The 24,548-nt window shown below is 38.2% G+C and overlaps 1 protein-coding gene across 2 annotated transcripts in view; it reads left to right on the forward strand.

The window, feature by feature from the left end:
* LOC107102632 (disco-interacting protein 2 homolog C) overlaps positions 1-24,548 on the forward strand; it is a 101,952-nt gene that overhangs the window by 70,398 nt on the left and 7,006 nt on the right. Inside the window, exons 21-32 of one of the 2 annotated variants that reach the window (XM_015402011.1) lie at positions 1,020-1,129; positions 5,801-5,881; positions 6,022-6,145; positions 7,491-7,612; positions 7,837-7,948; positions 8,981-9,090; positions 10,880-11,010; positions 11,577-11,745; positions 11,826-11,996; positions 17,165-17,226; positions 23,129-23,186; positions 23,301-23,375. In XM_015402011.1, coding sequence (XP_015257497.1) covers positions 1,020-1,129; positions 5,801-5,881; positions 6,022-6,145; positions 7,491-7,612; positions 7,837-7,948; positions 8,981-9,090; positions 10,880-11,010; positions 11,577-11,745; positions 11,826-11,996; positions 17,165-17,226; positions 23,129-23,186; positions 23,301-23,375 — 1,325 coding nt within the window. The remainder of the gene's footprint in view (positions 1-1,019; positions 1,130-5,800; positions 5,882-6,021; positions 6,146-7,490; positions 7,613-7,836; positions 7,949-8,980; positions 9,091-10,879; positions 11,011-11,576; positions 11,746-11,825; positions 11,997-17,164; positions 17,227-23,128; positions 23,187-23,300; positions 23,376-24,548) is intronic. The other variant, XM_015402012.1, reaches the window with a different exon arrangement.

Below are 24,548 nucleotides of genomic sequence, written 5' to 3' on the forward strand. Positions count from 1 at the left end.
AGGGAACATCTCTTTCCCTGTTCCCCAAAGTAAAAGAGATGTTCCCTAAAGTAACAGAAATGTTCCCAAAGTAACAGGAATGTTCCCTAAATGTAACATGAGTGTAACACTCATGTTACTTCAAAGCAACATACGTTTTTCATGAAAGCAGGGCTATATTCACACAGCAAGCAAATGTGACCCAAAGCTGATCTTTTTGGGCATATAAATCTTATATCTGACTTCATCTGTATAGCATTAAGTTTTTTTTTTTTTTTTTTTGGTCTAAAAGAAAACCCGATTTTAACCACTTCACTATATGGCACTAAATTGTATATATACCCTGATAGTTTCCCAGGCTCCTGCTGTGAATGCTTTTATCTGACCTTTACCTCATTGCCCTGGCTGCCACTATACATCCACACAGACTTCTCTGCAGTGGCAGGCTATTACTACTCCAATAAAGACTGCCGTTGGTGTTCCTATCTTCCTTCTCCTTGTTTACAATATGTTCATTATACTTTAACACAGAGATAGTTGTATCGACTTTTACTTTTTATTTCGTCTGTCTTTTCCTTTAACTCCAATTTTTTGAATGCATCCATTGCATCCATTTTTAATCGCCGCTGTTTTGTGACATCTAAATTCTATCTTTGTTACCTGAACTGTTCACACAGAAGTATAATGGGGTGTTGCATCTAGTTAACAGTATAAAAGATGACATAAAAAAATTGGAGGACAGAAAAAAGAAAATATGAATTGAGCATAAAGATCTGCTGTGTAAACATAGCTTAACCAATAGGTTTAGGCCTTTAAAAGTCACTGGAAAGTTAGTCGGTTTCTTGTTGGAACACTGCAAGTTCTAAGGTCACGTTACCAACATTAATATAATTATGTTGACCTTATTATTTGTTTATACGGTACATTGGAAGCTGTAAGCACTATGAAGAATTTAAAAGCTGTAAACCAAAGTTGTTAGACCAGCTTCTGCAAGCATAACCCATCCTTCTTTTCACCCTCCTCTCTTTCTTCCTGCCCAGAGATCGGCCCTGCCTCTGTGATGGTGGGGAATCTCGTGTCGGGGAAGAGGATCGCTCAGGCCAGCGGCAGGGACCTGGGTCAGATCGAAGACAATGACCAGGCAAGGAAGGTGTGTGTGTGAGGGGGCGCTGCTGGTTTTCATCACAAACACCACACATCATATTAAGCACCAGTCACGTTATGCTAACCTTCATTACCTTAATGCCACTATTTGTTCAATTCACCTCTGCATCTCATCACAGTCATCATCATTTCTAAATATATAAGTAAAAGCTGGCTTTGGTGAGAAATTATGGAGGAAATAGGCAGGAAAAATGTAAAATAAGAGTAGCATCAAAATTGATAAAATCACCAGTGAGAGGTTGGAAGGAGAAATAATAAAGACAGGAAGTCAGATGAGGCTTGATGGATTGCAGGTGGTGGTGTTTGTCGCTGACGGAAGTGATTTTCTCCTTGTCCCTCATAATGCAGAAATGCCATCAGTTACAGCTTGAGATTCCCTGCAGCAAAACACATTCAGTAGACTCTAATGAGAAGTGACACGACCCAAAATACAAACAAGCTGCCGTCACGCCGCTCGCCTCCGTGTTTGTTCAGAAAGCTGATGTTAAGGAGATTTAGTCCTACCAAAAACACAGGGTGCACGCTTCTCTACTGCGATCACACTGCAGATTCACCAGACATGAAGTGGAACAAAAATACTCACAGTTCTGGTTGATCTAGAGAGCCCTGGGTGAGAATGGAGAGAACAACATGGGAAAATAGATTTATGTCCAGACTGTACCTCCAACCATTCTTCCATCTGTCTTTGCATGTTAAAGCAGGAATCCTGTAGATTTTTCTTCCATATATTCAGTGTAAACGTCTAATTTTACTCATTAAAGAAATACTAGAAGGAATTGAGAGCTGTGGACATCCTGACCTGGATATGGAATATGGAATCTCAATATGAAAATCTGCCCTTAGCTGCTAAACAAACAGTTATTTTCATGTGTTTAGGTTAAATTCTAAACCAATGATGGTCGATATAAAGCAGCCTTTAGTAGAATCAGGAAAATGTTTTAGTTTTGTTTTCTCTTTCAGCAGAAATAGAAAAGATATGCAGATGCTTCTGGAAATAAATCAACTTGCAATATTAAATCTTACAAAATGATGTTTCGGGAGAAAAAAAATGCAGATCAGATGTTTAATGCTCTGATTTGCTTAATCAGGGTTCCTGCAGATCCCTAAAAAGTCTTAAAAGGCATCGAATTCTTCACTATTAAAATGAGGCCTTAATTGCAATTAAAATGTCTCAAGTCAGTCTTTCCTAAATCTTAAAATTGTCATCAAGTCATAAATAGGATTTTATTTTCATAATTTATATAAAAAATTTGAAAAGTTCATGATTATTTTTTTTATATTTACTGAACAGCTTAGCTGTAACCGTTATTAGTGCCATCTTGATAGAAGAACCAATAAAAACGATGTTGCAAACAGACCTTGGGGGTGATGCACCAATAACTTTTTATCAGGACAAAGTGGGGAAGTGTAAATTCGATGAAAATTGGCGATCCAGCAGAGAGTTTTCTGCATGGCTAAAAACAGTCCCAGGTGATATATATATGAGGAACGGCGTATTTTGAGCAAGAAACCATTCCAGCTCGGCACGATGGGAATCAAAGCTGTGGAGTCAGACATGTAAAGAGTGAAAAACAAAGCGCCAAATTAAAGTTACAGAGAATTTGATTATTTCTCCCTATTTCTCAGTTCTGTTCCACCCTTGTCTCTGCAAGGCCTCTACAGCCATCTCTGAGGTCAAAAAAAGCTCCAGTAGCACCAAATCTCCGGATAATTTTTGGTGGTTCACCTATAATAAAAGCAGAGCTATTATGGACTTTGAGTAGGGATCAAAACAACGTTTGTGAATTCCCTTCATTAGTTGTTAAAATATATCTGTTATTAGTGTGTTTTTAGCTTTCTTCCTATATGGAAAGTTTCTCAAAAGTGTAAACATTTCTACTGGGCTATAAAGTTATGGTTCATTCTAAAATAAGCATCAGGTTAAATTTGTTGCAACCAGGTTTTCTTGTGTTTATTGGGAAGTTGGGCTTAAAGTTTTATTTCAAGGGACAAAAAAAGTCTTGAATTTAACTTGCCTTATGTTGTAGGAATCCTGTTTGTGTTTAATAATAAGGTCCAGTCTACATATTATCTAAAACAAGACATGAAAAGCAAAAGGTTCTTTTTTCACTTCTCTCTGTGGAAGCAGAAATTTTCACACAAAGCTCAGCTATCTTTAATTTTAATTTAATTATAGGAGCATTTAATTCTTCGTGATGTTTTTTTTTAATCCTTGTGTCATAATAAAAAAATGTTTCGAGATGTTTCTCAGCTTGTGCTATGATGCTCTTCTCATGAGGAAGGAACGTCAGATTTTTTCATTCTTCCTGCTGCTTCTCATCATCTGCTCCTTCACCTCCTCATGTCCTTCCACTGATTCAGTCATTGTTTTTAGCTTCATCTTCATTCCAATGAAAACCAGGCCCTCTGTGTGGATGAGCTCGCCTTTACTCCCCCTTAAATCCTTGATGCCCATAGTTGCTAAGATGCAACCAACCCTTTATGTTATGTACATAAGCCAATATAGCATGACTATTCCCTCACTATTACACATTCATTGTGGACCTAGGAACCTTTGACAAGCTCTTGTTTCCGTTACAACTGGTTTTCTAATGGTGTATGTTATCACTGACCGTTATAAACGTTGTCACAGATTTCTAATATACATACATTTCTATTTATTTTGAAATAAATGCAGCTTAGAAATTTCAATTTGACAACTACTTAGGGGCAAAACGTTTATTTGTATATAAAACCAAGCATTAATAGATTAATTTTTTCTTCAGGTAAAATAAAGTTAATAATATCCTGGGTTAACTATAATGATAAATACTACCACGTTTTTTGCTCCATATTGGTCTGAATTATGAGGTTAGATGGAGAAAGCATTTTCTCTAAACAGTGGGTGTTAAAGCATGGAGCAGGAATCTGGGAACAGACTTCAGGTTCCTGTTTTAACGTTTAAAGTATTTCAGAGTCGGAATGACAGAGAGTAGAGTGATGTTTTCATCTGCAAAGGAAATATAGGTTCCAGAAGTTGGACTCAGAAAGCCGACTTTATAATGACAAAACAGGAAACCATTTGGAGTGATGTGCTGAACAGGCAGACGACTTGGTGCAGAGCTCCTGAGCTGCACAGCTGCTCTGATTAAAATGTGCAATAAAGAAAGATTAGCCTGGTGATGGATTATATTAAACAGGGAAGGGGTAACATTAATTAAAGCGATGGATGTATTGTTTCAAATGAGCAGAGCTTCGACATTGAATGGTTTTAACCAGCCAGACTTTCTGCTAGTTGCGTTTTATAGATGAAGCGTCCTCGTTTGACGTTGCGTTTCAGATTCCATACGGTTCTGACCTTAGGGTTGATTGTTTGCTATGGGTCCAGCCTTATCCGCCTCTACTGTGACTGGCAGCCGGAAAAAAAAACCCCAACCCCAAACGATCATTTTTAAAGGGATTTCTCTGGTGGAACTGGGATAAATTATACTTGGCAGCAATTCCTGAAAGATTCATGAGACGCAAAACTTCTTCTTCCCTCCGTTCTATGGACCATTTCTCTTTTTCTCTCTCCTCCAGAAACACCACGTTTTATATTCCTCTGTGCTGTTAATTTCCAAACTGAATCAGTAATTCTCTGAAGCCTTGTCAGAAGATTCAGTCCACAAAATGTAAAAAGGTTTCTCAGAAACCGCAGTAGACGGAGGCACAGTGGTGACATTTCAAAGTGATTGTCCAGCTGAGGAAATGTCACCATATGAAGAATTTATTAGATTAAATAATGGCGCAGACGTTCCTGCCTCCTCCTGGTCCATTTCCCTGTCAGCCTGGAGAGAAGCTCAGCAGGGTTCTGCCTGATTACCCATCTGAAGAAAACGTCTACTTTTTATTCTGCTCTCTAAAAGCTCCCTGCAGACAAACAAATCTCTGGAAATCTATTTCTCTTTTTCAGTTTTTACTTCTTTTTTTTTGTGACGCTGAAATGTTTGATGTCAAATATAATCAGAGTAAATAAAGAAACAGTTTTCATTCCATTCAATGAAGCTGCCCAAACCTACCTAATGCTGGAAAAAGCAGACGTTGACCCTCAGTTAACCAAACACGGTGGTGGTAATATGATGGTGTGGAGCTGCTTTGGGATCTGATCGACCAAATGTTTCCATAGAAGCAGGATTTCTGCTCCCTGGCAGAAATTCCCCAACAGGAAGATCCAGAAATTCCTCTAATTTAGAGTTTTTTTCACCTCCTTCATATTTTTAAGCACTCCAGCAGAGATGGATCTGATCATTTTCCAAAAAGAATGTTTTTCAGTTAAAGTCCAGAATTACAGTAGATCTGATTGAGAAGTGTGGGAGGACTGTAAACATGCAGTGAGTGAATAAATTAAATAAAAGTGCTTAATGGGTCGTTGCTTTATCTTTCATGTGGGAAAGTTGTTTTTTTTTGAGTGTTTTCATTTGAATAAATTGAATAATTATGTGGGATTTCTTTTATTATATGTTTATTTTTGTCTGTTACTAAAGTCAATTATATCTGAAACATTTTCACTTTATTCAATTTTTTTTTTTTTTTTTTAAATAAGCTGCTGCTGTCACTCAGTAGTCTTTGGTTTGCAGTTTGTTTTTCTATAGAGACAGTTGATAACAATAGATTTCTATGTTTTTTATTTATTTTTTAGTTCCTCTTCCTGTCGGAGGTGTTGCAGTGGAGAGCGCAGACAACCCCGGACCACGTCCTTTACACACTTCTTAACTCCAGGGTAAAAATATTATTGAGCATCAGTGGGGAATAATTTGATGGAATCTGTATTTACTATTTGTCTCACTCTTCTAAATTAAAATTGTAAAAAGGTTTAGTTTGCTTGTGAAGACATCCATCACCTCTCTTTCTGACCTGCAGGGGGCGATAGCCAGCTCTTTGACTTGCGTTCAGCTGCATAAGAGAGCAGAGAAGATCGCTGCTGTGCTGGGCGAACGGGCCCACCTGCAGGACGGAGACCACGTCGCACTGGTTTACCCTCCAGGTGAACTCAGCATCTTTTTATTTTGTGAATAATTACCAAAAAGATATCTGTGAAATTAAAAACTGGTTATTAACATGTTCTAACACCGATCTTTAAAGTAGAAATAATAAATTAGTTGCTGTTAATGCAGAAAAGAGCCACTGGAAGTCACTGGAAGGTCCATTTCTAAAACAAGTGTTTTTTTCTAGTAGTCTAGTCGAAGTCCAGAAATTCAAATGAAAAGCTGCAAAATGAAGTTAACCAGCCTGTCCATGCAATGTGTAACTAATTAAAACAGTGCTGCAAAATAATAAAAAAGACCAAACAAAAACAGCCGCTGTTGGTGCCAAGTTATCAGTTTAATTACCTTTTCATATTAGTGTTGGTTGGTTGGAAAAGCCATTTCTCTCAAATCAGTAAAGCATCATTTAAAAAATGCATTTTATATCCAGTCAGGTCACTTTTTGTGTGATATTAAAAGTAGTTTAGATGTTTTTATGTGTTTAGCAGCCTGACTGTGTGAGACACAGACGGCAACTAGGTCTGAACTGGGAGAATTGTTTATATTAAAACATATGGAAAATTGTCCAAAGATTGTCCTTTAATTAGTCTCTAGCTCTGTTTACCGACTATAACACTGGTAAACAATAAATCTGCTGAAAAAGGGATGATTTAGCAGAATCTGACAAATTATCACGCAATAAACTATATTTAAACCTGCTTTAGACAACATTTAATGAAGGCATATCAATAGAGGCTGGCCTTAACCTTTGAACTGACTTACTAGTTTTAGCCATGATGTTTTTTTTTGTTTCGATCAATTGAAGCTGCTCAGCCTCTGCAGGGTTCCAGAACCAAAACAAACAGAAACTCAGATCTTCCTGAATCTCCTTGAACCTCAAAGAACTGCAACCGAATGTCAAAACACGATCGACTATGATGTCATAGGAGGGACTTTAGAGGTGGAGCTGAGCTGAGTGGATACTAGTAAAGAAACAAAGGAAGCATTGATATTTTTAACAAATAAAGACAAAGTGTTTTTATTTGAGAACAGAAGTGAGATGTTCAGACGACTGCAGTTAGGAATGGATCAAATGACCTTTGAGATGGTTTGACAGTAATGTAAGTCACAAGTTGCAGACCTGAGGAGAACGAATTGTAGCAGAAAAACCACATTAACCTTAAAACTCTCTTTTTTGAAAGCTGTATCCTCTGATCTCTCTCTCTCTTCCTTCATCTGAACCGCTCCTATTTTATCCTCCATCTTTTCTTTGTCTAAAACTCTATCTGTCATTGTTTCCTTTTGCGTCGTTCTCAATAACTCATCGTTTTCCTTTCATCCTTTCTTCTTCTACTCCTCCTCCAGGTATCGACCTCATCGCTGCATTTTACGGATGCCTTTACGCCGGCTGCGTCCCGATCACAGTGCGTCCTCCTCACCCCCAGAACATCGCCACCACGCTGCCCACTGTCAAGATGATTGTGGAGGTAAAAGCTGCAGACCGATTTAATCTGTGTTGGACTGGCATCACATGCAGGGATGCTAGGAATACCACAGCTTTAAAGAAAAACAGAAAATCTGTGGAGCAGAACCCTGGTGGTCTGTCATTTCCTCTGATTGTTGCAGCTGCATCACAGTTGCAGTGTAATGCCTCTAATAGACAGTATTTGTTTTTTTTCCTTCTGTTTTTTGTGTGTGATGCACCATTTAGGTGAGCCGGTCAGTGTGTGTGATGACCACACAGGTCATCTGCAAGCTGCTGAGGTCAAAGGAGGCGCTTGCGGCCGTGGACGTCCGAACATGGCCGCCCGTTATTGACACAGGTACAAGCTTTCCATGTAGATCTGATGCTACAACAAAGCAGAGAACTTTTCTGACAATATAAATGTGTAAAAATGCTCTAAAGTCAAACTTTCTAAACGAAAATATAATATAGAGAACAAATTAATCTGATTATAATCATACTTTGATTATTTGCTTTCTTATTTTAAAGTTAACATCCAGGCCTTGAGTCTATTTTTTCATTTTATATAAATCTTTAGTGTATTACAGCTTAAGTTTTGAGCTGTTCAAAGAACAAATTTATCCTGTTTTTCCTCCAAGCAGCCTCTGTTATCCTTTGAAGGAAACAGCCTCCAGACATCCAATGGCCTGTTGCAGTTTTGTCTTTGTTCTTTGGCTGCTTGTTTGCTGCTTTTACATCCTTTTATTGTCTCCATCTCTGGTCCTAAAAATGTTCTACTGCCTAAACTTTCTTTAAAAGAGTTTAAAATGGTTTCTTTTGATTTGTTCAGCTGGAGAAATAAGAACCATTCATGTATTTTTTTTTTCAGGCTCTTTATAACAAAGAGCCTAAGCTGATGTTTTTATTTATTTTTTGTTCATTAACATGAACTGAAGCCCAGGGATGGACTGCTTCTCAGTGGAGGTTCAGTCTCTGGCTCTAGGAAAGGAATTTAAGCATCTTTACATATTTCTCTCAAGTGATAGGATGGAAGTAAAGATGGAGAGACAGATGAGCTTCATCTGCAGACATTGCTCCTGTTTGTTGTGTTAAAGAAAGACCTTAGCTAAAAATCAAAGCTCGTCTACGTTCCCTGGATCATGAGCTTCCGCTGAGCGGCAACTAGACTCCTTAGAGACGGGTCGAGCCGCTGCTTCTCTGCATCAAAAGGTGTCAGCTGAGTCAGTTTATGCATTTGAGCAGAATGCCCCCTGAAAAAGACTTACATCAAAGATAACCTCAGAAAGCCTGGAGACCTACATCAAGACCATTTGAAGAGATTACAACAAAGTCTGGATGCTTAAAACTAGATATATTTAAGAATTTATGACTCCAAATGTTTTCCTTTCAGATGATTTGCCAAAGAAGAAGCCTCCCCTGCTGTATAAACCGTCCAACCCCGACACCCTGGCCTACCTGGACTTCAGCGTCTCCACCACAGGCATGCTAGCTGGAGTCAAAGTAAGCACTCGCAGACAATGGATGGATGTTAAAGCTTTAAATCAGTTTAGCCGATGAAGAATTTACCTCAGGATGCTAAAGGTGAGGTGCTGCTTGTGGAAACTACTTTAATTTATCCCTCCTCCTCAGATTTAACAAAAGATTTGACCCTCCAATGCCAGCTGCTATGAGAGGGAGATAGTTTGGCGGTGATGACATTTCCAGGATAAAAGCGATTATTGATTCCTGCTGCAGAGAAACATACTGACTTCCTGTCCTCCATCTGGTTGTTATTGTGCCTGTGTGTAAATCCACTGATGCACGCGTAACCTTTCCTTTTCTGTGTTTATTCTATCGATGCTGAAACCTTTGGTTTGATTCTCTGCAGGTACAAACATATGGTTTTTGTTTTGCTTTCAAAGTTTAAAGTTTTGAACCAAACCTTTGAAGGTTTTCTCTGTAAGATAACGCTGTCCTGAAAAACAAAAATAAACATTGAACAACGAAATGTTGCTTCTTTTAGCTTTTAACAGTAGAACAGGAACCTGACATATTCCCTGTTATCATTCCCACCTTCACTTATCAGCAGCTTTTAGGTGCAATCGAGGAAATTGGAGAAAATTAAAGCCTCTATCTCTGTTAAGGATCTATATTTAAGGCTGAGTCTGATGTAATTTAATCATTATACACAAGGATAATGTTCTTATCTTTGCCTCCAAGTAAAGCAGAGACTAAATCACCCAATCCAACTAAAATATTAACATTATTCCAAAATTTACAGACAGATTTATGTAATTCCCTACAGTCTACACCTAAAATCTACTAATGATGTAATGCCTAGTAAATATATTTTTTGACCCAAGTGTATTTAATTAGATGATAGGATTACATATTATCACAGCTCTAAAGTTCAGTTTTTATTTATTTATGGGAATAATTTAAACTGGCAATAAACTGGATTTACAGAAAAATGTAGTAGGCTCAGGATAAATTATCTTTACAGTAAATTTGATTTATTTTGTAATTTGACAGTAGTTGGATATATTCTGTTAGCCAGAGATTAAATATATAAAATGAAATCTGTCATTCAAAGTCTTGTTTTAATTGGTAAATAAGAAACTAAAATTAATTTCTACTCCACCTGAACCCACTTTGGTGCAAACTAAGCAAGTTGAATTATTAAAAAGCTGTAAACAGGCTTAGAAAGAGTGGAGAATAATGATGTAACAGGTTACATCAGATTGCACTGCAGTGCTCTTTGTGTGCTGAGACTTCATTATCACCCCATAGTCAGAACCCAGTAAATGTATCTAACAGCCAAAGTTCATCTGGATTCTGCAGCCAGTTTTAAAAAGATGTCTGAATGTTCAGAGGGAAGCTGTCCTGAGTGTGTTAATGTCGCCTAAAGGTGCAGATGTGATGCTTTGCATCGTCATGACAACACAAAGGACGATAAAGCATAATTAATGGAACAGCTGTTTAAAAAATAAGGGGAAGTAAAGCCAGCCTGTTTTCCCCTGTGCTGCTAAATTGCCCGTTCATTGTGATTAATCATCGCACTTAATGAGCAAATCAGTCAGCGCCGCCATGTTAAAGCTGGAGCCAGACACCTCAGAGGAAAAACAAGGCGTCCCAGTCACGAAGACGCTGCTGCATCTAGTCCAATCAATGTTCTGTTGCTCCATCAATAACAGGCAGTTTGACTTCCTCCTGTAGGTTGCCTTTAAAAGTTAACAAAATATCATCATTTCTACGTTTTCTAAATCTGTAAGGCATGTAGTAACAGAGGGAGATTCTTTCTGTGCTCTAGATGTCTCACACCGCCACCAGTGCCTTCTGCCGCTCCATCAAGCTGCAGTGTGAGCTCTACCCATCCAGAGAGGTCGCCATCTGCTTGGACCCCTACTGCGGCCTGGGCTTCGTCCTCTGGTGCCTTTGCAGGTGAATACAACAATAAATACATCAATTTTTTATCATGATTTCATTTTAAAAAGTTCATCAAATTCTCAGCATCGGTTCATCTTAGTTAAGGTTGAGTAAAAAGGCAAGATGGAAAGAAAAAAAAAGACATCTGTTAATTAGTTAATTTGGCATTTATGTTGAGATAATTGTATTTAAATAGTGTAGAATAGAGAAATTGGCTTGGATGATGTTTTTGGGAAGTTTTGTCAAAGGTAGTTTTAAACCAGTCTGAAGGAAAAGGGGAATGATGCAAAGAATAGGGACCCGAGTAATGAGCCAAGGGGGGTCTCTGTGGTTCCAACTATCCTTTTTGTAAAATATTTTTCGGATTAACTGTTAAAGTTTACTGTGATTAAAGGATTCTCATGTTCTCTTTAGGGTGAGCTCTTAAAGTTTGGAAAAATGTTAATTAAAATCAACACTAATCATTTGTTACGAATGAAATTATGCGACACGAGCGTCCTTAAATATCGTAATCGGTTTTCATTCTAAATCTTTATTTCCATTAATAATACTCTGTTCACCTTCTGTCTCCTCCTCCTCAGTGTTTACTCAGGTCACCAGTCCATCCTCATTCCTCCCTCCGAGCTGGAAGTGAATCCGGCTCTCTGGTTGTCGGCCGTCAGTCAGTACAAAGTCCGTGACACTTTCTGCTCCTACAGCGTCATGGAGCTGTGCACCAAAGGCCTGGGCCTGCAAACTGACTTACTAAAGGTAACTTTATCAGCCGCATGAATTAACTACAGAAATCTCTCTGTCTTTTCCTGATGTCCTTCCTGCTTCCCTCCATCCAGTCTCGAGGGGTAGACCTGTCCAGGGTGAGGACGTGTGTGGTGGTAGCAGAGGAGCGTCCCAGGATAGCCCTGACGCAGTCCTTCTCCAAACTCTTCAAGGACCTTGGACTCCACCCACGGGCCGTCAGCACCTCGTTCGGCTGCAGAGTCAACCTGGCCATCTGCCTGCAGGTCAGTCAGCTTCACAGTTAAACATCATGGCTGAAATCAGAGCTGGGACTCTGTATTCAGTTGTTTAATGTGTCGGAACATTTAGCTGAAGTTTGCAGGTATCTGGTTTTTGTCATTTGGTTTAGTTTTTTAGTTTAAATAAACAGCTTTCTGAAAATAATCAGCATCTCATCTCAGCTGTTTGGATGCTGATTGGTTGTCTGACTGAAGGTTGTGTTGAGCTCGTCTAGCTTCATCTAAACCAGGTATAAAGTCTTTAAGTTTTCACACCACATTTAGGATTTTTATCATGGGTTATTGCAGGTTCCCCTTCTGCTGTGACTCTTTTATTTTACCCTAAGATATATACCCCTCCCCCTTTTTGAATTTGTATTTTTGCAGTTTTAGTTAATTAATTACTTTTTATGTTAGAAAAGAAGCTGCTGGCCATTATATCTATTCAGACAGCTTTTCTTCCTCCCAGTATTTTTTTACAATCTGTTCACAAAGATCTGTAAGGATAGGCAATGATGTGAATCTAATAACTGATATTTAGCAGCAGGAAGCAGCATAGTGGTGCTCTGTTAGTCATAAAAGTCAGCTTGCCCCAATAAGAAGCCGAACCGAAGGAAAGGAAAATAAGACGAAGCATAAAGTCTTCATAAAATAATCTGAATTTTTAATACATTTATGATTTTCTATTTCCATCGTCCCTTAGAAACAGCTAACCACCTCGATCAGGTGTGTATGTTCCTGCTCCAACACACAGCCTCCTAATGAGTCGTTTATTTAACTATCATCTGCATGGGAGAAGAAATAGACCAATAGGCAACATGAGGTTAACTGGTACAAAAAAGGTTTACAGGTAAACCAACCTGTGTGGGGAAATGTGATGGTGAGTTGGCCTGCGGTCCTACCGGGGGGACACTGTGCTGCGATGGACTGACCATCCTGCACTTCTGTTTCTATAGCTTTGGAATTAAGCTTCAAATGTTTATATAAACCCTAGACTTCTGCAGGGTTTGGATCTGTGGTTTGGTTTTAAGCAAAACATAAAAACAACTTTTTTTTTTTAAATGGCAAATAATTTTTTTTCTTTTGCAAATAATGTGGATTAATCATGTCATAAAATAATTTTTTTGTTATCTAAATTTATTTTTAAATAAAATACTAAAATTCACATTAAAATTATTTAAGATTCGCAATGATTAGAACTCTGATATTAAACTTGCTGAAACCAAAGTGGAAGGAAGGAAGGAATGAAAGGAGAACAGAATAAAAAAACAGAGCAGAAAAAAAGCAGAAGTAAGATGAAGGAAAAGGAGACAGAAGAACATAATTTCAGAAAGGAAGGAAGTAAAGATAAGAATCACAAGAGAAACAGTTAAGAAAAAGAAAAGGAAAGTTAGGAATTGGAAAATGCATATATTGGGAGAAAAAAAGAAAAGAAACAAGGAAAGGACGTAATGACAAAAGAAGGATATTGTCAAGCAAGAATACAAGGAAACATTTAAGGAAAGTAGGGTGTAGGAAAGCAAGGTAACCTGGAAGGACAGAATGTGATAATGGACACAAGACATGAAAAAGCTTTTTCAAGTTTTACTGGACTCTGTCCTCCCCTCCTTCTGCAGAAACACATTCAGCTTTTTATTTCATATTTCAGCTCCATCCGTCCTTCCATTCCAGGCTGATCATTTCTGTCGCTTTCAGCTGCGGTTTGAAACCTTTAAATTGGACAGAGATGTTCTTATCTTATATCAAATGATCACTGTATTGTTTTTAAGACGTCCCCAAAGTCGGTCCTGGAGAGCCGCTGCCCTGCAGGTTTTAGAGGTTTCCCTGCTTTAGCACAGCGATTATGATGATTGCAGTTGAACAAAAGCCTGTTAATCAGCTTTCAATTAAAGTCAGCTGTGCTGGAGCAAGGAAACCCCTAAAACCTGCAGGGAAGCGGCCCTCCAGGACCGACTTTGGGAATACCTGCTTTAGATTGTTATTCCATTTTCAGGCATGAATTTGAGCTACTAATTTGCTAACTGTAGATGATGTTAAAGCTTCAGCTGTTAGACTAACCTCCCGTCCTTCAACCTGTAATTTCAGTCTGTTTAAATGAATGAATGACAAACACATAACCTGGTTAGTTAAAGGCGCAGCAGTTAAACCTTGAAGGAGCTCAGATGACTCAGACTAACATCCTTCTGAAACACATTTTTTAAAGCTAACTGCTTGTTTTGTTTCTTTAAGTTTGCATTTTGACTTTTTTCCTCCCTCTTCTTGTTTTAAAGCATAACCCCACCTTCATATCTCATACTTTGTTCTGTCTCCGTCCTCCCTCCTTCTTTACTTCCTTTGCTTCCTCTTTTATTTCCTCCTGGGCCCCGTCTCTCTGCTGCTGTAGCCTCACAGGCTGGGAAAGTTTGCCGACCAGGTAGGGAACCTCCATGAACCTTCCCCTGCCTGACGAACAGCACCGGGTTTGTCAGCAACCTGCTCTCCAAACAGCTTAAGATTAAAACTTTTTTTTAAATCACTGGAAATTCTTTTTTTTTCTTACACTTTCTGCAGCCTTTTCAAAGTATCCTTCCATAGAAACATTGAAATGCATCAAGCGTTTTGAAGTTGGACGAGTCAGTGTTTTATATTCCTCAACTCTACTAGACCTCTCCTCCATCCCTCAATCTGGCATTTGCACAATTTCTAAATCATAGGAGGAGAGATTAAACAAAAACAGCACAAATTTGCTTTTAGAAGAACCATGTTGATGCTTTTTCTTGTTAGGCTGCAGAAGGCTTCAGCCGTTGGAGCAACTTTACTCTTAATTCACCAAACTATTATGATCTTGGCGTTAAAAAAAAAAAAAAAAAAATTATCTCATAACTAGATTTTACCCCTGTGCATTTTGCTGACTGGTTTATGCATCAGGCAAATGCAGGAAAATGTTAATTAAAAGAGCAAATTAGGAACCAAAAGTGTGTTCCAGTAACCAAGTCAACTAATTAGAAGGAGGCCTCCATAGTGTAATAGATCAGAATTAAATCAAGCATATGGCTGAAAATTAGGTTTCTCTGGAGACCTTAATAATATTTTGAAGGTTATTAATATTAATTTCTTTGTAAGCAAAAATGTTGACCTATTTCTAAAACTTAAATTTTGTTTCTCACTCGCCACCAATTTTATTTTAAATTTAAAGGACATTTGCCAACCCAAATGTGCCAGGGGTATGAATAATTTTGGACCTAACTGTAGCCAGTGACATACGTTAAAACGTATTTGAAAAGAAATATAAAATCTGTTTTCCTGTAAAAACCAGTGGAAAAAACTGTGTCTTCTTGGTAGAAACTAGCAAACCCAGAAGGCCCCAGAGCAGCTAGTGGGGTGAATTAAAAAATGGCCGCTGGAAGCTCCAGATTACTACTGTATCTATTAACTATTAAACCATTACATGCTTTTTACTGTAGTTTTACTGAACATAAACTAAAAGATTCAGAACAATGACAATAAAAGTAAATTGGGGTCTTTGTGAAAAGTTTTTTTCTTAGCACTTTATTATCAAGTCACGCTTTAGCTAATGTTGCTGGCTAGCTTATTTGAAGATATCCATTTTCTGTTATGATTTGGTACCAGTTTTATAATAAAATCAACCTGTTGTGCTTTAGTTTGCGTTATTTACAGGAAAATCAAGAAATGCAAATAAATTATTATTTTTGTATGAAAATCATTAGGCTAGCCTTGTGCTAATTTCAGACATCCCAAGTTCCAAAAACTAATTTCAGGGAGATGCTTAACGCCTCAAACATTTTCAGTACTTTCAATCTTGTAGCCTTGAACATCATTTTCAGGGGACTTCAGCATACAGTGCACCTCGCCACGGTGACATCATTCCTCACCATGGCCGGTTCTACATGGTTACTGATAGGTCCTTTGGATCTATTTCATTCTTTTTCTTTATAAATTATGTTTTACTAATTATTCAAAAACAATAAGGTGATAGCTTCGGTGGTACTGAGATAGGATCCCACTTTTCATCTGCTAAATGTTTTTTTCTCCACAACAAATAAAAAAAATGCTCTAATTTTTACAGATGAATTTAACAGTTTTTCTTGAGTTCTAATTCAAATTTTATAGAAAACGGTAGTTTTAACTTAAATTAAGTCAAATTATAAATGTATATTGACCTCAAAAGAGATAGAATTTCTATTGAAGCTAATTGAAAATAAATATAACTTAATGCAGCTCTTTTAATATATTTGAATCTCTTGCCCTGTTTTTTATTTCATGCTTTTCTGGGCCCCCATGAAAACACGCTGGCCCCCTCCTGGCCCCCTGGTACATTTGGTCTAGATCCGCCACTATTCCTCCCCTACACTAGACGTGGATATACTTTAGTATATTCTGCTTTAAAATTAGTCCTATATTTTCTTTCTTTAGTCGAGGATTCAACCTCTGCCGTTTCCAAGGATGCAGGAATTATTGCCTGCCCGCTCTCACTGGCATTAAAAAACACCACCTTGCAGAGTGTAAAATCCGGGATAATTTATCCGACTCACAGGCATCCATGAACAGCTATGTATATCAGGGAGACTCCCAGAACTTCCCGTAGACTTGGGATGTCTGTAATTTAGCCCATGATGGCTGAGTCTGTCTATAAGGGTTTTGGATCTTTGGTTGAGACGGTTTTTATCCGGTGATGGATTCTCTTATGATTTTCTTATATTTAAAGAGAACCTGGGGTTTGGTTGAATACTAAGAAATCAGTTTCTGGTCTAAATTCTTTTCTGTGTCTTATTTTTTCATTAATCCCTACTTAAACTTGTGCGGAACAAACTATGAGGCATATGATTACGGTTGTTCTGCTTTTAAATCTGTCATCTTTCGTCTATTTCTCTGCTCCTTGATTTGGGGCTTTCTGTCTGCATGTGGGTTTGATGGAAACACGTTGTAAAGTCTTGTATTTACTCTGTTTATGACACACTGTAATGTTTGTTTTGCTCTGTCACCTTCCACTGAGGTGGTCTCAGAACACACTCCTAATGTTTGCATCCTGTGATTAGAGATGAATGCATCCACTGCAGCCTGGGAGGAATTAGTGGTGCTAGTTATAGTGGTAGTAGTGTTTGGTTTGTGCTTGTATAATAAAATGACTGAAGTCTGTGTTCCTGCAGGTTAATCAGATGTTTCTTGTTACCCAGGGTACATCAGGACCCGACCCCACCACTGTGTACGTGGATATGAGAGCGCTACGACACGACAGGTGAACATCTGTTTGCTCTGTGGCTGAAATGGGGCTTAAAATGTTTTCTTTATTTGCTAAATATGAATGGGTAATACATTTTTTATTATTAATAATATTCTTTAAGAATTTGCTTCCCTCATTTCCCTCTCAGATTTTTTCAACAATATTTTATTACAAAGTTTTCGTGAATGAGGTTTATATTATATACTCTACCATATAATTACATTTTTATCAACAACCTAGAACAAGAGTTAACAAACAACAGTGTTCCTACATGTGAGCCAGGTAATCTTTAAACGAATAACGTTCTATGCTTCTTACATTGTGAAAAAATAAATAAGTAGAGACAAGAAATAATAATATTAACATACAAACATGGATCAATCAATATTTCGTCTTCCTGCTCAGGAACCAAGCTTACATTTTTAACATATAAAAAAAAAAAAAGAAAGAACTTTTTTTACACTTAAAAAATTGTTATTCGTTCAAGTGGAAGGCGTAACACGTTCTGTGTTTTATCCATTGAATAGCTACTGGTCTATGGGTGTTTTTCCACATCAGTGCAATACAGATCTTGGCAATGAAATGATAATTTCTTGGATTTAAACCAAACATAAAGCCCATGGTAGGGGGTTCAGTGCAATTACTTTTGCAATATTTTTTTTTCTATTCTTTCCTCTCCCTAAAGCATTTTATTTTTCCACATGCAATGAAAGTAGGGTTCCTTTATCTTCAGTGGGACCCCGTTTTAACCTTAGAATGAATCTAAATCCTAACTGTAAATTTAACAAGGAGATCTAAACCTTCCTCTGAGATTTTGTCCCATATTGACTTGATGCTGCATCATAGGTAGCTGCACACTTGTGCTCTCAATCTCTCCATCCATCACATCCCTAAGGTGCTCTGTTAGAAATCTGGTGTATAATCAATGTCATCTTAAACAAACCAGTTTAAAATAATCTGTCCCTTGTGAAATTCTGCATGATCCTGTTTGAAGAAGCCATCTGATGATGGTGCCACTGCAATCATATAGGGACAGTTATGCACACACAATACCAACTTAGCGTTGCCTAAACACAACAGCCAATTCAAAACCTCAAATATACCAAAGAAAAAAATCCAGCCTGTACCCTTTTCCCCCGGTTCATCAACCAGTGGTCAGTTTAGGCCTGTACTTATATAATGCCTTATTCTGACTAAAAGCAGAGGTGTTGTGCTTTTCAGATGTCATTCGTGGTTAATTGAGGTACTGCTGCATTTCTATCATTTTCAACCATCTATTCTCTGACACCACAGAAGTGTTTTTGCTCAAACAGCTGCAGCTCTGGTGGTGTTTTCACTATTTCTGACCATCCTCAGTGATTTTCTACAAAATCCAAATAAATGTTCAATGTATGAAACACCCATGTCAGCATATCACATGCTCAAAGTCACTTAAATAGCATTTCAAGATGCTGATTATTGTTTCTAGATAAGGTGTACGTAAAAAAGTTGCTGCTGAATGCATTTAGGAATATTTACTATGAAATATATTTGTTAAGAAGAAGATAAATAGATTTAACAGATTTTATCCATGGCTTTCTTTCTGATAAAGTAGAAAATTAGAAACAATCTTTGATGATATGCTTCAGTCTCTGCATGAGGCTCATTTTAATTTCTGGAAGTAACTCTGAGCTTCTTTTCTTTCTGCTCACGCTGACATTTTATATATTCAGTTCCCACAAAGCGTTGCCTTGGGTGCAGTGGGATCCTGCAGCTGTTCTGCAGGGTATCTTCAGTTGTAAAGTTTATTAATGCGATACAGTCGAGTGCTTGGGAATAAGGGACTGCAGCCTTGAAAACAAGCGCAAAACAAGAAATGTTGTCCTCACCTCTGATGAGACAGCGAAAAGTTTGAGTTTACAGAGAAGCAGAATAGAATATAAACAGCGTTAGTGTCCCACAGTGGGAAAAAATTGGACGCAACAGTGGTGAATGAAGTTGATAGAATACATGTAAGTTAGCTTGCTTTACAGTATGTTGAGTCACAGTAAGAGACGTGGCTTTGATTAGTTCAATTTGAAGTCTTAAAGGAAACAACCAGCTGTCTAAAAAATTCAGCGATGTCTGAGTTTCAGGGGTGGGAAGTATAGCAACACCTTCCCACATTACAGCCATGATCAGAAGTTTTTGTTGTGGACTTTTTCCAATAATTATACTTTACTGCTGAAGAGCAATGGTAAATTACAGCTGTTGCTTTATGTTTCCCCACCCTGCTTCTACTTCAATATACTTTGTGTCTGCCAGGTGGGCAGTTATCTGTCGTGTCTCATGGTTTGACCCACCAATCATATCTCAAACCAGGTTTTTCTTTTCCCTGCTGTAGCTTTTTACCTCAGGATATGAACATATGTCCTCTTATCAGCCTGGCCATTGAGAGGAGTAACATTTTTTTATTTATTAATGGTATTGAGTTTCATACACATGGACAGAAATGTCGAATCCCCTCATTGAATGAAAGAAAAAACAACAATGGTCACAGAAATAACTTCAATCTGATAAAATGATCGTCCTGCGACAGACTGGACGATGGATGATAAAAATATCAAATAAAAAAGTCTAGGAAAATTAGCAAATGAAAGACATTTATTTTCAACCATTCTACAAAAGAATTAATTAAAAAGGTAAAATCATTAATCAGATCTGGACAACCACTGTCAACCACTGCAATCAAATGATTTGTGTAAACATAAATGAGACTTTTGGTCCTGTCAGTAGGTATTTTGGCCCACTCCTCATGAGCAGACTGCTCCAGTCATTTCAGGTTTGAAGGCTGCCTTTTCCAGACAGCATGTTTCAGCTCCTTCCAAAGATGCTCAATAGGATTTAGGTCAGGGCTCATAGAAGGCCATTTCAGAATGGTCCAGTGTTTGCCTCTCAGACATTCTTGGGTGTTTTCAGCTGCGTGTTTTAGTTCATTTTTTTGTTGAAGACCCATGACCTCGATTGAGACCAAGCTTTCTGACTCTGGACAGCATATTTCTCTCTAGAATCCCTGGATAATCTATAGATTGGATTGGACCCTGCAGAGATTGAGACACTCCAAATCCGATGAAGCAAAGCAGGCGTAGAACATAGAGCAGGGGTTTTCAACGTTTTCCAGGCCAAGGACCCCCAAACTGATACGAAATGGAGCAGGGACACCCTAGTTATATATATTGTATGAAATTGTGTTATATCAAACTGGTCCTATAGTCACTCTATTACAGATGGAGTAATGTAACGAAAGTAATTTCTCACTGGGATAATTAAAGTATTTCTGATTCTGATTCCTGGTTGATGGGACAGGTGTTGTGAATGAAACGGTGCCCAGCTTGAAAGAGCTCCTGTGTGTTGCTGAATGTGTGCATTGATGACTGAAAGACATGTAATGCCTCCATTTATCTGTTTACTACAGTGTGTTGAATTCAAGTTAATGTGCATTTCAAGACATTTCAATTAGCAGAAGAAATTGCAGGGGGGAATATAAGAAAAAGTCTGATTAACCAAAACTTTTGCGACCAACCTGCAGTACCTCTGCAGACCCCCTGTTGAAGACCTCAACATAGTAGATACAGTGATCTTTTCTTGCTATGCTTCCTTACTGTGAACATAGAGCTGATGTCTTGGTTAAAGACATCAGCTCTATGTGCTCTAAGCACATTCTCCCAGGAGCTTTGTGGCTTTTTAAAAATGTAGTTTTGTAGGTTCCAGTCTGTCTTTTTTATGTATTGTTTTCAACAATGGTGGCCCTCCTAGGTTATCTCTCATTAAGTCCACTTTGGCTCACTTTCTCTCTTTTCATCCAGGAAGTTGGCTATAGTCCCATTTATCCTAAATTTCTGAATATGTGCAGCTGTAGTCACAGAAACATTAATCTGCTTGGAGATGGTCTAATAGATTTTACCTTAAACATGCTTGTATATAATTTTACTTCTAATCTCCAGGGACAACTCTTTCCTTTGCTTCCACTGGTCCATGTTGAGTGTGGTATACACCATGTCACCAAGCAGCACATCTGTTGCCCAATTATAATAATAAATATTGAACATCATTGATCTCACATTGGAGGAATTCCTTTCTGCATCTTAACCCATCCCCTTGGGGAGCAGTGGGCTGCCACTGTGCGGCGCCTGGTGAGAAATCAGGAGGTTAAGGGTCTTGCTCAGGAACCCAGTGTGCAGGCTATAGGGATCCAACCGATCATTTGCAACCTTGTCAGAGCACAAGTGCACTGCTGTAACCACTAGGCAAACACTTCCCATAGGCCAGCTAATTGATTACAAGATTGTAGACACACCTTGATTCAACATTTTCCTTTGGTCACATAATTTTCAGTCTTTTCTAGGGGTACCATTATTTTTCTACAGGCCTTTTTTTTAAGTTCTTTCCGTGAGTCACGGAAATAGGACCGTGACTATTGTGGTTTTTTCTTTCATCAAACAAGGGGGACTAACATTTTTGTCCACATGTGGATCTATTTAGGTTCCTCTGCACCTTCCCTTTCTCTTCTCCTAACATTGTGACAAATCCAATGAAGATGATTACTTTTATTCGGACAAAAGGGATCTAAACAAAACCTTAGAATACAGCAGTAGCTATTCAAAATTTTCCCAATTTTCTTGATAGGTCCTTGGATAGTCCTCTACAATTCCTTTTTAAACATCTAAAATATTCTTTCTGTCATGATTTGTGGACATTAGGGGGGATAATTCAGTGAAAGGACGGAGTCAGAGTAAAAAAATATGCACGGCCATGAGAAGGCCGGTGGCTGGAAGGAGATTTTGAGTGGGAAGGGCCATTTTGAATGGCTGCTTCTGTATATACCTTATAATATATATGGGTAATAAAAACTACATAAATCATAGAGAAGTATACACGTCTATAATACTTAACACCCTAGGTCATTGTAGTCTAACAGACTTTTTCAAGAATGATAACACAGGTGTTTGATAGCCTTACAGTAGACATCTATCTGTTATAGACAGGATGAAGGTGGGGAAACTGATGTTAGGATCATTAGAACTGAAAAGTTATAATTTTAATTAATTAATAATGAAAATGGAGCCAAGGTTCAGCTGCAGCAAAAAACAACTTCAAGTACCTGTTTTCTTCTTGTCCACTGCTAATGTATCTTTTGATGATCTATGGTGAAGCACCAAAATGGTGGAAAAATGTTAGAAAATCCTTTTATCTCTCTTCTCTAATGAGAACCTGTAGCTCGTCCCCTAAAAGCAGCTGGGAAAGCAGAAGCTAACAAACTGATGAGCTGCTGCCCATCAGTCAGGAGTTTTTCCACATGTTGATATTCAGAGTTTTGAAGAAGAGCATTCAAATCTAGCAGACTGAAGGTCTCCTGCTGTTGATGTTCATCTGCAGCCGTCAGAGTGCAGAAAGCAGCAAAGCCCTGCAGTCCTGCTGATCCATCTGTGATAACATGTAATCACTGCTGATGTAGACGGTCTCAGTCCTTCTGAGAGGCTCCATGTTTGTTGTTTTTAATCTTCTGTTGGCTTTTATTGCCTCTCGGAGGTCGGAACCATTACATTCACCCTCAGGCCTAAGTTTCATTTTAGAAACCGTGGTTTCTGGAAACTACCATGATTCAAATAATCTGTTCCCAGAAGTATCCCCTTCAGCTGTTTGCAGCGACTCAACTATCAGCTTAAAGGACTCAGAGAGTCAGAGCTTATTCTTGTCATCAATAATTCAAAGGCAGTCTGCTGTGGCCTGAGTCAAATTTTGTCTTCTTTGTTGTTTGAGCCATTCTATTATATCAAATAAAAATCATGAACACAGCTCTCTAACCTTCACATCGTATTTTTAAGTCTTATTTGATATATCACAATGTGCAAGAATAAACCTAATAACACAAGAATGTTAACCCAACTCTGCTGTTTAGGGTAAGATTAGTGGAGCGGGGGTCCCCACACAGTTTACCACTGATGGAGTCTGGGAAGGTATGTTCTTTATTCCCTCTTTAAATAAGAGATTTAACGTAACATGACAGCAATAAGAAATGTTTTAAGCCATCTATGCTATTTTTTATTTGTTGAATTCCTCTGAATGAGCAGATCCTGCCTGGAGTCCGGATCATCATCGCCAATCCGGAGACCAAAGGGCCGATGGGGGAGTCACATCTGGGAGAGGTTTGTGTCATTTTTTATAACCAAACCTCACTGTAGGAGCCAATTATTTTTCTTAATAATTAACTAAGATTTTATTTTTTTTTGGATAATCTATTTAAGTTTATTTATCATTTATTGTTTGATGTCTGTTTTGAGATGATGTTTTTTGGTTATTTAGTTATGTTTCCTTTTTAGCAGGATTTTTTAAATTAGGTCGCATTGGAGAATTGTAAGACTAGCAGATATAAGCACTAAAGTAATTTTCAGCCAATCACAGGTGGACTATTTGGTTTGTTTTAGATCATCGTGCTGCAACATAACCTAAATATTTTTAAGGGTTTCTGGAATAGGGTTTGGAATTTATCATATTTTCATGATTCCGATTCTCTTATCGATTCTGTGAAACAATGAATTTGGTATTTGCACGGTGACATTCGTCTACCTTCGCCTGGAATATTCTATTTCTGCCTGCCTCGGTGAAAACAGAAGGCAGTGAACAGGAGCTGCCAGCCTCTGATCCAGCGCGGCTACAGTCATCTAAATCTAATGGAGAAGGCATCCGTTTAATGAAAAAGCATTATTGTACAATTTCAGGAAATAAACACATGTCCCCCTGATTTAAATAAACGAGCGTCTCCTTTCTCTCCCTCCCTGAACTGTGGAGCAACTTCGTAGCATGTTTACTAACCCCAAAGAGAGGTAGGAAACTGGTTTATTTCCAGAAATGGCATATGATTTACTAGGAACCACATTAAGCACAGCCAGTGATATAAAACTAGCTACTTACCACCAGAGTTGCCTTCCATGCTGGTCGTAACTTTAGCTTCTGTCCGGAAGCATTAAAAACACTTTATAATATATGCCATGCTGTGTGCGCAGGTGTTTCTGCATGTTGGACGTATTTATCCCGCAGATAAAATTGCCACTTCGCAATGATTCCAAAGCGCCTTGTTACCATTTTTCTCTTCCTTAAAATTAAGCCAAACTTTTGATCGCTTTACCTGATGGGACGCCATTTTTTTTTATTTTGCTTTTCTACACTCACTTCTGGTCATGTCGTACTTGCTTACTGAATGACTTGTCTGTAACTTGCGCTCTAGGCTCTGGTGCTGCCTGGAAGTGTTAAGAGAATCGTTAGGCGAGCTGCCAAACGGTGCCATAGAATTGGAACACACGGAGCCGGTTCTAAAACAG

This window comes from Cyprinodon variegatus, unplaced genomic scaffold (assembly GCF_000732505.1).
Source record: "Cyprinodon variegatus isolate N-32 unplaced genomic scaffold, C_variegatus-1.0 Scaffold1284, whole genome shotgun sequence".
Classification (NCBI taxonomy): domain Eukaryota; kingdom Metazoa; phylum Chordata; class Actinopteri; order Cyprinodontiformes; family Cyprinodontidae; genus Cyprinodon; species Cyprinodon variegatus.